Source organism: Notolepis coatsorum (assembly GCF_963971535.1).
Source record: "Notolepis coatsorum genome assembly, chromosome: 5".
NCBI classification, from domain to species: Eukaryota; Metazoa; Chordata; class Actinopteri; order Aulopiformes; family Paralepididae; genus Notolepis; species Notolepis coatsorum.
This window is the reverse complement of record NC_140169.1, coordinates 22,426,549-22,439,121: the sequence shown is the minus strand read 5'-3', so window position 1 is coordinate 22,439,121 and position 12,573 is coordinate 22,426,549. Positions and strand designations below refer to the sequence as shown.

General features: G+C 42.3%; 1 protein-coding gene across 1 annotated transcript in view; it reads right to left on the bottom strand.

The window, feature by feature from the left end:
• Nucleotides 1-6,848: 6,848 nt before the first annotated feature.
• Nucleotides 6,849-12,573, bottom strand: part of LOC311228125 (uncharacterized protein) — a gene marked incomplete at its 5' end in the record, with an annotated part of 99,809 nt that continues 94,084 nt past the window's right edge. Inside the window, one exon of the mRNA XM_084314038.1 lies at nucleotides 6,849-7,682. Coding sequence (XP_084170164.1) covers nucleotides 7,552-7,682 — 131 coding nt within the window. The 3' untranslated portion in view covers nucleotides 6,849-7,551. The remainder of the gene's footprint in view (nucleotides 7,683-12,573) is intronic.

The following is a 12,573-nucleotide window of genomic DNA, read 5'->3' as shown; positions in this document are numbered from 1 at the left end:
TGGCATTAGTAATGGTTTTGGAGAATGTTAACAAGAGGTTGTGATATGTGTCGATGTCAGCAGTGAGGCGTGACTTTCTATACTTCCTCTCAGCCGCTCTCAGGACCTGTCTTTGTTCTCTCACTGGATCTGTCAGCCATAGACTGGGTGGGGAATGGTGGGCAGGTTTCTCAACGAGGGGACAGAGCTTGTCGAAGGAGGTTGCAAGGGCTGAGAGGAGGCTGGAGGTTGCCATCTCTGTGGGGAGAGCAGAGAAGGTGTCACTCAAAGGTAGAGCGGATAGTATGTCAGAGGAGAGGGTGGAGGGGGATAAGGAGGGCAGGTTGCGTCTGAGTGAGACGGTTTGAGTTGGGGTGAAGACCTTTTGGTTAAGCATGAGAGTTAGTGAAAAGGATATGAAGGAATGGTCAGATACATCTAGGGGAGTTACCGTGGTGTTAATGATGCTGGAGTTACGGGAAAATATGAGATCCAAGGAGTTGCCTGCTTTGTGGGTGGGAGGCATTGCAGTGGGAGTCAGGTCAAACAATTGTAGGAGGGAGACCACTGGGACCGACTGAGATGAGTCAGGCAGGTTGAAGTCGCCCAATAGAAGGAGAGGGGTACCATCTTCCGGTAAGGAGCTTAGAAGCATGTCCAGCTCAACTGTGAAGTGATCGAGGGGACCTGGAGGGCGATAGAGTGTAACAATGGTGAGATTGAAAGGATTAGACACAGATACTGCATGATATTCGAGAGAGGAGAGTGACTTATCTGAGAGTGGTGTTAATTTTGTAGCCCATGAAAGAGATGTCATGAGGCCAGTGCCTCCACCCCGTCTGGAAGGTCGAGGTGTGTGAGTGAAGTTATAGTTTGTAGATAATGCTGCAGGTGTTGATGAGTTATTGGGGGTTATCCAGGTCTCAGTTAGAGCCAGGAGCTGCAGATTTAGACTATGGGCGTAGGCAGTAATGAAGTCAGCTTTCTTGACTGCTGATTGACAATTCCATAAGCCTCGCCATACTGTGACAGGTGTATTAGTGGCTGTAGGAGGGTAGGGCCCCGTCGGGCCTGGGCAAGGTTGCAGTGCACTAATGGGCATCACAAATTATTGTAAAAAAAGAAGAAAAAAACACATATTCAATACATTTTCGAATTGTAACCCTTTAAATGCCAGTTTGTGTGATGGCATCACAAATTATTGTAAAAAAAAAAACACACACACACACAAAAAGTAAAATATTTTCAATATATCAAATGCAAAGTAAATTTTTCTGGGGGGGATTATTACAGGCTAGGCATATGTCAATGATTAGCAACAACACAGATTTTGATGGATTTTTGTAATGTCAGATTTAACAACAACTCTTTTCAGAAAAGTGGGAGTATTTAATTTTTTATCTGACATTACAAAAAATCTAAAAAGAAAAATGGTTATGATCAGGGCTGAAGTTGAATAAAAGATTTATGACTGTTTAGACTGCATTCAAATCAAAGTAATGTGTCACAGTGATCTCCTGGTTGTTCCCCACTTAGGTTATATAACTATCGTGCCGCCACAACTAGAAACACTGGCCTGGCCTGCTTCTAAGTTCAGTGGCCTGACTGCACAATTTATTTAAATTTATTATTATAATATATATATTCTTCTTTTTCTTTTAAGTACCACCAGCAGTACCACCAAGTACCACCAGTGATACGCATACCACAGTTTGAGAACCACTGATATAGTGCATTCAATGTCTTCTCGTATCGAGCGCGGTTTTTACACATAACACATTAGTTATGTCGCTGCCTTATTAACTTATTAAGTGCAATTTCATAGTCAAAAGTTTTTTGCAAGACGTCTCTTTCTTCAGTACATATATGTAGGCTCCATGGATTTGTTCTCTCTTTCCTCAGAGCTTGAAAATGCGTCTTATCAAGTATGTCAACGTCATCGTTTCTGGGACTCTGAATATACATATATCTATTTTCTTATAATAACTTGTCTTTGTCCACTTTTTAACAGCACAGGTTCTAGTCAATTCAGCCTATTAGTAATAATTTGTACTTTGTTACCTGTTAATCAGTGCGGGGTCTAGCCAATCAACCTAGGATTATCATTTTTTACAATGCGGGACTTCAATTAAATAATTCTATATTATTCAGAGTATTCAGTAACCATAACTTTGAGAACCCCACCTCCTAACAGGCCTTTTTCCGTTCCCCACCCAGGCGCAATCATGGATTTCAAACGATTTGGCAAGTTAGTGGTTTTTTAAACATCTATTCCTAGTGAATCATGCAAATCGCTCTTGATTAAAAAACTCATCGTCCCCAACGCTGAGTTCGCGCATTTCCACCTTTGGCACTATTTTACCACAATGTTCTCTCATTATCAATAGTAAGATTATAATTGTCACATTGATTATTTTTATCCTGTGATTCTCCGTAAACTTTGTTGCGTCTGCCAACATGTTACTTTGTTCCCCGAATCAGTCATTTTCCCCCGGTTCTGACAGTGGCACACAATTTCACGTTTTGTTAACATGTTGCAGTTTACTCACCTCCTTGTTTAGAAGAAAAGAAACTTAGTGAGGTTCTCAGTGTTTGAAGAAAATGTACTTCTGTTCCTAGCGATGTCCTCCTCAGTTGTTTGAAGAAAAGAACTTCTGTTCCTAGCGATGTCCTCCTCAGTTGTTTGAAGAAAATAACTTAGTTCTGCTGGCGAGGTCCAAAAGTTGCTTGATTCTCTGTCGATTCGGTTCCCCTGGTTTGTCGTTCCCTGGTTTTCTGCGCCACTTTAACGTGACTTAATTTGGCACGCTTGATTCTGTGTCCGCTCGGAGGGTAGAAGAGATTAGCCGGGTTGCTAGCAAACTGCCGTGGGTGGGTTGAATCTGTTCTGGAGGAACAGATTGTGGATATAGGTATGAGACACATTTTGGTGTCAAGAGTAGCAAGGAGAAAGGTGAAGGGAGTAGGGAGGGAGCGAGGTAGTAGAGGAATAGCAGAGTGGGAGGGAAAGAAGCAATTTTCAGAGTGGAGGATAGGACTATGGTGTACGTAGCACTAGGTGGATCCCTCAACGGATAACTCCACGACAACTCCTCTCTTCGTTTCTCGACACTTCGCTGATGCTAAGCCAGCAAGCCTTTAAATCTCTATCACTAATTAGTGCTGTCTAGCACCTGGCCCTTAATGTGTCACTTAACTAAACAAAATGGCAGTTTTAAACACGCCCCTTTAATCAAGTCAGCTGGTTTTAAGATTTCACTAATAAACTTAAAATGGCTTACCCTAGGTTTCAGTATAAAGCAATGTTTCTCAGTGAGTGTCCTGTCCTTCCTCAAGAAGATCTTAGTACAGAGTGATTTCAACACAGACTGGACTGCTGCTTTTAAACAGGAGACAAGGCCTTAATGGCTCACTTAACAAAACAGTTGCTGCTGGTAAACAGGAAACAGTCCCTTAATGTGGCACTTAACTAAACAAAATGGCTGTTTTAAACACGCCCCTTTAATCAAGTCAGCTGGTTTTAAGATTTCACTAATAAACTTAAAAAAAATTTCCACCAAATGCATATTGACAGCAGGGAAATTCATACACGTAATAGTCTATATATAGTATAACGAGATATTTGCCATCTTACTGCAACAAACCATCAAAAAACTAAATAGAATATCCAAAGTATTCTGGTATTTTTTTCCAAACCTCTTGTCAATAAAAATACGAAACATTCATTCTGTGCAAACGCTCAAATTCAACTGCTCCATTCACTATAAAGTCCCCCGACGTCCCACCCGGAAGCAACTCCATTTGCAAGCATAACCACGCAGCGCTCATACTGCTCAAATCATACTTTAGTCCCCCCCCCCCACAGGCTATACATACAAAACATTCGTCCAACATTATCCAAACGTGTTTTATCTTCTCTGCTAAGTCAGTACAGCCCAATGTTCCTTAAACAGACTGGCGTTTTTACCGTCAAAGCTACTAGTGCCCTTCTCACGTGGGAACTATTCTGCTGATGTCATCCACTCGTTTAAGCCAATGGGAGTTCACATTGTTCACAGTCATACCACACATAGGCCAATGAGAGACGTCGATATTCAACTCAAACTATCCATTCATTCAAAAGGCAGGAAGTAAAAAACGTTTGTTTTGTGATTTCTTAAAACGCTTTTTTATCACATGAAATCATACGATAACATCCTTATTCTAACGTGAATGGATATAAACTATATTGTACTGTACGTATGTATTCTGTTCTTAAAATGCTCTTTTTGTACCTCTAAGTATAGTTTTGAACGTTTTTGAAAACACGTAGTTCTTCTCAGTAACAAGGACAGCGCCTTTATAATATAGTGCAGTGGTTCTCAAACCTTTTACACCAAGTACCACCTGAGAACGTAGCTGGCTCTCCAAGTACCACGATATGGCCGACGTTAAAATACAGTCTATTCAGCTATACACAGTTCACGCAGGAGGCAAATGTATCCCTAATACCATTATTTATTGTTAACTTTTGTCAGACACAGCCACAATGTACAAAGGGGTAGCACTAGAACTAGCAAACTCTTCCACACAACTCATACAATGCAAGGGGCATTGAGAACATAATAACTAACATTCTCACATAGCAAGTGAGAAAATTAAGAACAACTGTATTTCAGCAAATGTACTTAATTCTCTCTCTCTCTCACACACACACACACACACACACACACACACACACGCACACACACACACACACACACACTCACACACACACACACACACACACACACACACACACACACACACACACACACACACACACACAGCATGTTGTTGTGCCGGACTGGGGAAATAATTCAGGCTGGGAAATATAGTGTGAAATATAGCCCCAGTCAGGCCACTTTCTAAGTGGGGGTCCCCCACCAGGAATTATTTTGTTACAAAGACTTAATTTCCTGCATTCTAGTGCAGGAATCTTTGAAATTTTACCCTTTAAATTCCAGTGTTTGTGATGGGCATCACAAATTATTGTAAAAAAAGAAGAAAAAAACACATATTCAATACATTTTCGAATTGTAACCCTTTAAATGCCAGTTTGTGTGATGGCATCACAAATTATTGTAAAAAAAAACACACACACACAAAAAGTAAAATATTTTCAATATATCAAATGCAAAGTAAATTTTTCTGGGGGGGGTTATTACAGGCTAGGCATGTGTCAATGATTAGCAACAACACAGATTTTGATGGATTTTTGTAATGTCAGATTTAACAACAACTCTTTTCAGAAAAGTGGGAGTATTTAATTTTTTATCTGACATTACAAAAAAATCTAAAAAGAAAAATGGTTATGATCAGGGCTGAAGTTGAATAAAAGATTTATGACTGTTTAGACTGCATTCAAATCAAAGTAATGTGACATTACTCTCTGTCACAGTGATCTCCTGGTTGTTCCCCACTTAGGTTATATAACTATCGTGCCGCCACAACTAGAAACACTGGCCTGGCCTGCTTCTAAGTTCAGTGGCCTGACTGCACAATTTATTTAAATTTATTATTATAATATATATATTCTTCTTTTTCTTTTAAGTACCACCAGCAGTACCACCAAGTACCACCAGTGATACGCATACCACAGTTTGAGAACCACTGATATAGTGCATTCAATGTCTTCTCGTATCGAGTGCAGTTTTTACACATAACACATTAGTTATGTCGCTGCCTTATTAACTTATTAAGTGCAATTTCATAGTCAAAAGTTTTTTGCAAGACGTCTCTTTCTTCAGTACATATATGTAGGCTCCATGGATTTGTTCTCTCTTTCCTCAGAGCTTTAAAATGCGTCTTATCAAGTATGTCAACGTCATCGTTTCTGGGACTCTGAATATACATATACATACATCTATTTTCTTATAATAACTTGTCTTTGTCCACTTTTTAACAGCACAGGTTCTAGTCAATTCAGCCTATTAGTAATAATTTGTACTTCGTTACCTGTTAATCAGTGCGGGGTCTAGCCAATCAACCTAGGATTATAATTTTTTACAATGCGGGACTTCAATTAAATAATTCTATATTATTCAGAGTATTCAGTAACCATAACTTTGAGAACCCCACCTCCTAACAGGCCTTTTTCCGTTCCCCACCCAGGCGCAACCATGGATTTCAAACGATTTGGCAAGTTAGTGGTTTTTTAAACATCTATTCCTAGTGAATCATGCAAATCGCTCTTGATAAAAAAACTCATCGTCCCCAACGCTGAGTTCGCGCATTTCCACCTCTGGCACTATTTTACCACAATGTTCTCTCTTTATCAATAGTAAGATTATAATTGTCACATTGATTATTTTTATCCTGTGATTCTCTGTAAACTTTGTTGCGTCTGCCAACATGTTACTTTGTTCCCCGAATCAGTCATTTCCCCCCGGTTCTGACAGTGGCACACAATTTCACGTTTTGTTAACATGTTGCAGTTTACTCACCTCCTTGTTTAGAAGAAAAGAAACTTAGTGAGGTTCTCAGTGTTTGAAGAAAATTTACTTCTGTTCCTAGCGATGTCCTCCTCAGTTGTTTGAAGAAAAGAACTTCTGTTCCTAGCGATGTCCTCCTCAGTTGTTTGAAGAAAATAACTTAGTTCTGCTGGCGAGGTCCAAAAGTTGCTTGATTCTCTGTCGATTCGGTTCCCCTGGTTTGTCGTTCCCTGGTTTTCGGCGCCACTTTAACGTGACTTAATTTGGCACGCTTGATTCTGTGTCCGCTCGGAGGAGCAGAAAAAGGCTGGAAACAAGTGGTTTGTGGAGCAATGGTCCGGGAGTGAAAGTTTGTTTTATTGACAAACAGCAGCAAGGTAGTTTTCCAAAGCATTCAGATGATATCAAAGTCTCTCAATGACACATCCAGCTGGGTCTCCTGACATGTGTGTCTCTTAATGTCGAGACTGCTCGGTATTTAAACACTTTCTGACTCCGTACCTAGTACTGGAGTCGACTAGTCCACATAGCATAATTACAATACATTTCTTTGAAAACAAAGGCTGACTTTCGTCCTAGACATTAACATGGTAATTCACTCATTCTGGCTCCTGTGTGGAGGGTAATCTTGTTCCACCGGTATGTGGGTCCTCAATTAGTTTTAGTTTCGTGTGTGTGTGTCTGCCAACTTAATCAGGCTTACAACAAAACTGGTTCCTGGGTGGGGGTGAGGTAGAGTGTGTGTGTGTGTGTGTGTGTGTGTGTGTGTGTGTGTGTGTGTGTGTGTGTGTGTGTCAACTTAATCAGGTTACAAAGGTCAAGCCAAACTGTGGTCTGTTCCCAACTAGCCATTCTGAATAATGCTATAATAATGTTAAATAACCATTAATAATCAATAAAAAATACACAAATGTTACTTCACTGCTTATATCCTCTCAGATATATTAAACCATATCTTTTACTTTGCATATGTGTGTGTGTGTGTGTGTGTGTGTGTGTGTGTGTGTGTGTGTGCGTGCGTGCGTGCGTGCGTGCGTGCGTGCGTGCGTGCGTGCGTGCGTGCGTGTGCATCTGACATTCAAATAGCATGTCTTCCCATCTGGCCTGTTGTCTGTCAGTTCTAGGTACATTGCACTCCAGCGTCCTCCTGATGTGAACAGTCGTGAATTCCAACACCGTCCGCGGGGCAGTCGAAGATACTGGTCTCTGTGCCGGTGCATTCTACCTCATCAAGCCAGATTCTTCCAGTCCCTGAAGAAGCACAATTAAATGTATTAAAACATCAAATATGTGTAGCCAACGGTGACTGAGAATGTATTTGGTTTCCTGGTTTCTGGGGGGGGGGGGTATTGGAGTGTTTGGTAAGAGAGGGGGGAGTGAGTATTGGAGAGTTTGGAGAGTTTAAGCATTCTACCGTAACTGAAGAGTCATAGTTGTCTTGTGATTAAATCCTGTGATGTTTTTAACTGAAGAGTCATAGTTTTCTTGTGATTAAAGCCTGTGATGTTTTTAACTGAAGAGTCATAGTTTTCTTGTGATTAAAGCCTGTGATGTTTTTAACTGAAGAGTCATAGTTTTCTTGTGATTAAAGCCTGTGATGTTTTTAACTAAAGAGTCATAGTTTTCTTGTGATTAAAGCCTGTGATGTTTTTAACTGAAGAGTCATAGTTGTCTTGTGATTAAATCCTGTGATGTTTTTAACTGAAGAGTCATAGTTGTCTTGTGATTAAAGCCTGTGATGTTTTTAACTGAAGAGTCATAGTTGTCTTGTGATTAAAGCCTGTGATGTTTTTAACTGAAGAGTCATAGTTGTCTTGTGATTAAAGCCTGTGATGTTTTTAACTGAAGCGTCATAGTTTTCTTTTGATTAAAGCCTGTGGTGTTTTTAACTGAAGAGTCATAGTTGTCTTGTGATTAAAGCCTGTGATGTTTTTAACTGAAGAGTCATAGTTGTCTTGTGATTAAAGCCTGTGATGTTTTTAACTGAAGAGTCATAGTTGTCTTGTGATTAAAGCCTGTGATGTTTTTAACTGAAGAGTCATAGTTTTCTTGTGATTAAAGCCTGTGGTGTTTTTAACTGAGGGAGTGCATAATGATCCATCAGGTATTAGTTTTGTATCTGTCTGGCTTTTGTAGTGAGAAATGCAGGAACAGTCTTTTAATATGTTTAAAAAGTAATATGTTGAATTAAAATTATGTTTATAAAATTTTATACAACAGGTAGGTCCGACCACACATTGGTCGAGAGCATTCTAAGCCGTGAGTACACTCACGGTTAAATCACCATGAATATACCACTGCGCTGGCTTTAGAATGTTTTAGAATGTTTCAACTGCCATTCATCAAACGGAAACTGTAAACATTACATGACCTACTCCGCGGACAACGTTACGTTTGATTTAACGTACCTGTAGGAGCTATTTGAATCTCAAACAAGCCTCTTGTTAAATGAGACGGTCTGTTCTACGGAGGAGATTGGGGAATCCCCCGCGTCACAGCATGCATTATGCCCATATATGGACCAAGAGCGGTTCAAAATGTCTGTTAGAGTCATCTGAATCAGATGGATAAAAGCGATGGCTTTGTCCAGACTATTTGATTATTGACACTTTCACTAAATATATTAATCTAGCTACTAACTGGGCAGACTGATCAATTACGGATAAAGGAATATAGCGGGACGATCAATTACGATAGTTAACCTTAGTAGTTCATTCTTGATGAATTGAAAATGGAGGACCCTTATGTAAACAAGACGAAGGTCTTTTTCTGGTCTTCATCCTCTTAGCAGTTGTTTGTATTGAGCTGTGCTGTATTGTACCCATTCTGCAATCTGTTAATAAAGTTTTCAATCAATCAATCAAACCTCACATTGTTAAACTGGGCATGCATCAACCAGTCCTGTCGCAGCCGCCCAATCTCCGAAAACGTTGGAGCAAATTCTCATTTAGACGAACTGACTACATATTTGGAATCTAAATGGGTACATTCTCGCTTGATTTTTATAATAATAATAAAAATAATGGTCCTAGGTCGTACATTAAAACAGCGTTCCACCTTGGTAAATAGGTGGTCGGACCTACCTGTTGTATAAATTAGAATAATACGTAAGTTGTTTGCGTTGCCAAGCTGGTTGATAGCCTACTCCATTTGAAATTCCATAGCAACGATACATCTTTAGGAACTATTTTTCTACGCCAAGTTCACTGAAACCAATATAAAAGACCCTAGAATTGTCTGTATTCATCCTATATTTTTCCTGACGGTGTAACTTGCTGTATAAAAGCAATAATACACTCTGTGATTCCTACGCCACTCGAGCATCGCTCTCGTGGCTGCGGGCGCATCACAGCTGGGGCAATATTCTCTAAACAATATTCTCTCTTGCTAATGAATATTTGTTTTCCAGCAGTCAGTAGAGGGTCAGTAGAGAGCTCAGTAGAGAGTCAGTAGAGGGTCAGTAGAGAGTCAGTAGAGGGTCAGTAGAGGGTCAGTAGAGAGTCAGTAGAGGGTCAGTAGAGAGTCAGCAGAGGGTCAGTAGAGAGTCAGTAGAGGGTCAGTAGAGGGTCAGTAGAGAGTCAGTAGAGAGTCAGTAGAGGGTCAGTAGAGAGTCAGTAGAGGGTCAGCAGAGGGTCAGTAGAGAGTCAGTAGAGGGTCAGTAGAGGGTCAGTAGAGAGTCAGTAGAGAGTCAGTAGAGGGTCAGTAGAGGGTCAGTAGAGAGTCAGTAGAGGGTCAGTAGAGAGTCAGCAGAGGGTCAGTAGAGAGTCAGTAGAGGGTCAGTAGAGGGTCAGTAGAGAGTCAGTAGAGAGTCAGTAGAGGGTCAGTAAAGGGTCAGTAGAGTCAGTAGAGGGTCAGTAGAGAGTCAGTAGAGAGTCAGTAAAGGGTCAGTAGAGAGTCAGTAGAGAGTCAGTAGAGGGTCAGTAGAGGATCAGCAGAGAGTCAGTAGAGAGTCAGTAGAGGGTCAGTAGAGAGTCAGTAGAGGGTCAGTAGAGAGTCAGTAGAGAGTCAGTAGAGTCAGTAGAGAGTCAGTAGAGAGTCAGTAGAGGGTCAGTAGAGGATCAGTAGAGAGTCAGTAGAGGGTCAGTAGAGAGTCAGTAGAGGGTCAGTAGAGAGTCAGTAGAGAGTCAGTAGAGAGTCAGTAGAGTCAGTAGAGAGTCAGTAGAGAGTCAGTAGAGGGTCAGTAGAGAGTCAGTAGAGAGTCAGCAGAGGGTCAGTAGAGAGTCAGTAAAGGGTCAGTAGAGAGTCAGTAGAGAGTCAGCAGAGAGTCAGTAGAGAGTCAGCAGAGAGTCAGTAGAGAGTCAGTAGAGAGTCAGTAGAGAGTCAGCAGAGAGTCAGTAGAGAGTCAGTAGAGGGTCAGTAGAGAGTCAGTAGAGAGTCAGTAGAGGGTCAGTAGAGTCAGTAGAGAGTCAGTAGAGGGTCAGTAGAGAGTCAGTAGAGAGTCAGTAGAGAGTCAGTAGAGAGTCAGTAGAGGGTCAGTAGAGAGTCAGTAGAGGGTCAGTAGAGAGTCAGTAGAGAGTCAGTAGAGAGTCAGCAGAGAGTCAGCAGAGAGTCAGTAGAGAGTCAGTAGAGAGTCAGCAGAGAGTCAGTAAAGGGTCAGTAGAGAGTCAGTAGAGGGTCAGTAGAGAGTCAGCAGAGTGTCAGCAGAGAGTCAGTAGAGAGTCAGTAGAGAGTCAGTAGAGAGTCAGTAGAGAGTCAGTAGAGAGTCAGTAGAGAGTCAGCAGAGAGTCAGCAGAGAGTCAGTAGAGAGTCAGTAGAGAGTCAGTAGAGAGTCAGTAGAGAGTCAGCAGAGAGTCAGTAAAGGGTCAGTAGAGAGTCAGTAGAGAGTCAGCAGAGGGTCAGTAGAGAGTCAGAAGAGGGTCAGTAGAGAGTCAGTAGAGAGTCAGTAGAGAGTCAGTAGAGAGTCAGCAGAGGGTCAGTAGAGAGTCAGTAGAGAGTCAGCAGAGAGTCAGCAGAGGGTCAGTAGAGAGTCAGTAGACGGTCAGTAGAGAGTCAGTAGAGAGTCAGTAAAGGGTCAGTAGAGAGTCAGTAGAGCTCAGTAGAGTGTGTGTTCAATCTGTAACATCCATGCATGTGTGTTGTTGCTGTTGTTGTATGTGTGTGTGTGTGTGTGTGTGTGTGTGTGTGTGTGTGTGTGTGTGTGTGTGTGTGTGTGTGTGTGTGTGTGTGTGTGTGTGTGTGTGTGTGTGTGTGTGTGTGTGTGTGTGTGTGTGTGTGTGTGTGTGTGTGTGTGTGTGTGTGTGTGTGTGTGTGTGTGTGCTGGTATCATAGTGTGTATTGTTATCACGGTTGACAGGTTAATCTCCAGTACATTACACTCAGAATACAGACAGGAATATAGCAATTGAATAAGGGTTGGAATTGTACCTTTTACATCTATTGCAATAAACCTTGCCATTCATTTTGTAAATCGGTTTTCTGGATATGTATTAATGTCTTATAATAGACTGGATATCAATAAATAGGGGTCGTCATAAAACGCCATAGTTAACATTTTAGCAGTTGGTAGGATCCCCATCTTCCATCTGGTGCCAAGGTTGGATTTAATAAGGTTGACACATGAAGGAGAGGGTGCAGATCTCTCTCTTTTCTTTGTTATATTAGAGCAGCCGGGGGAAACATGGACAAGAAGGAGTGCGAGACGGAACAACATAAAGACCTGGGCCCTCGACAGGGAGACCTGGGCCCTTAACAGGGAGACCTGGGCCCTCAACGGGGAGACCTGGGCCCTCGACAGGGAGACCTGGGCCTTCGACAGGGAGACCAGGGCCCTCAACGGGGAGACCAGGGCCCTTGACAGGGAGACCAGGGCCCTGCACAGGGAGACCAGGGCCCTCAACAGGGAGACCAGGGCCCTTGACAGGGAGACCAGGGCCCTCCACAGGGAGACCAGGGCCCTCAACGGGGAGACCTGGGCCCTCCACAGGGAGACCAGGGCCCTCCACAGGGAGACCAGGGCCCTCAACAGGGAGACCAGGGCCCTTGACAGGGAGACCAGGGCCCTCCACAGGGAGACCAGGGCCCTCCACAGGGAGACCAGGGCCCTCAACGGGGAGACCAGGGCCCTCAACGGGGAGACCAGGGCCCTCAACAGGGAGACCAGGGCCCTTGACAGGGAGACCAGGGTCCTCCACAGGGAGACCAG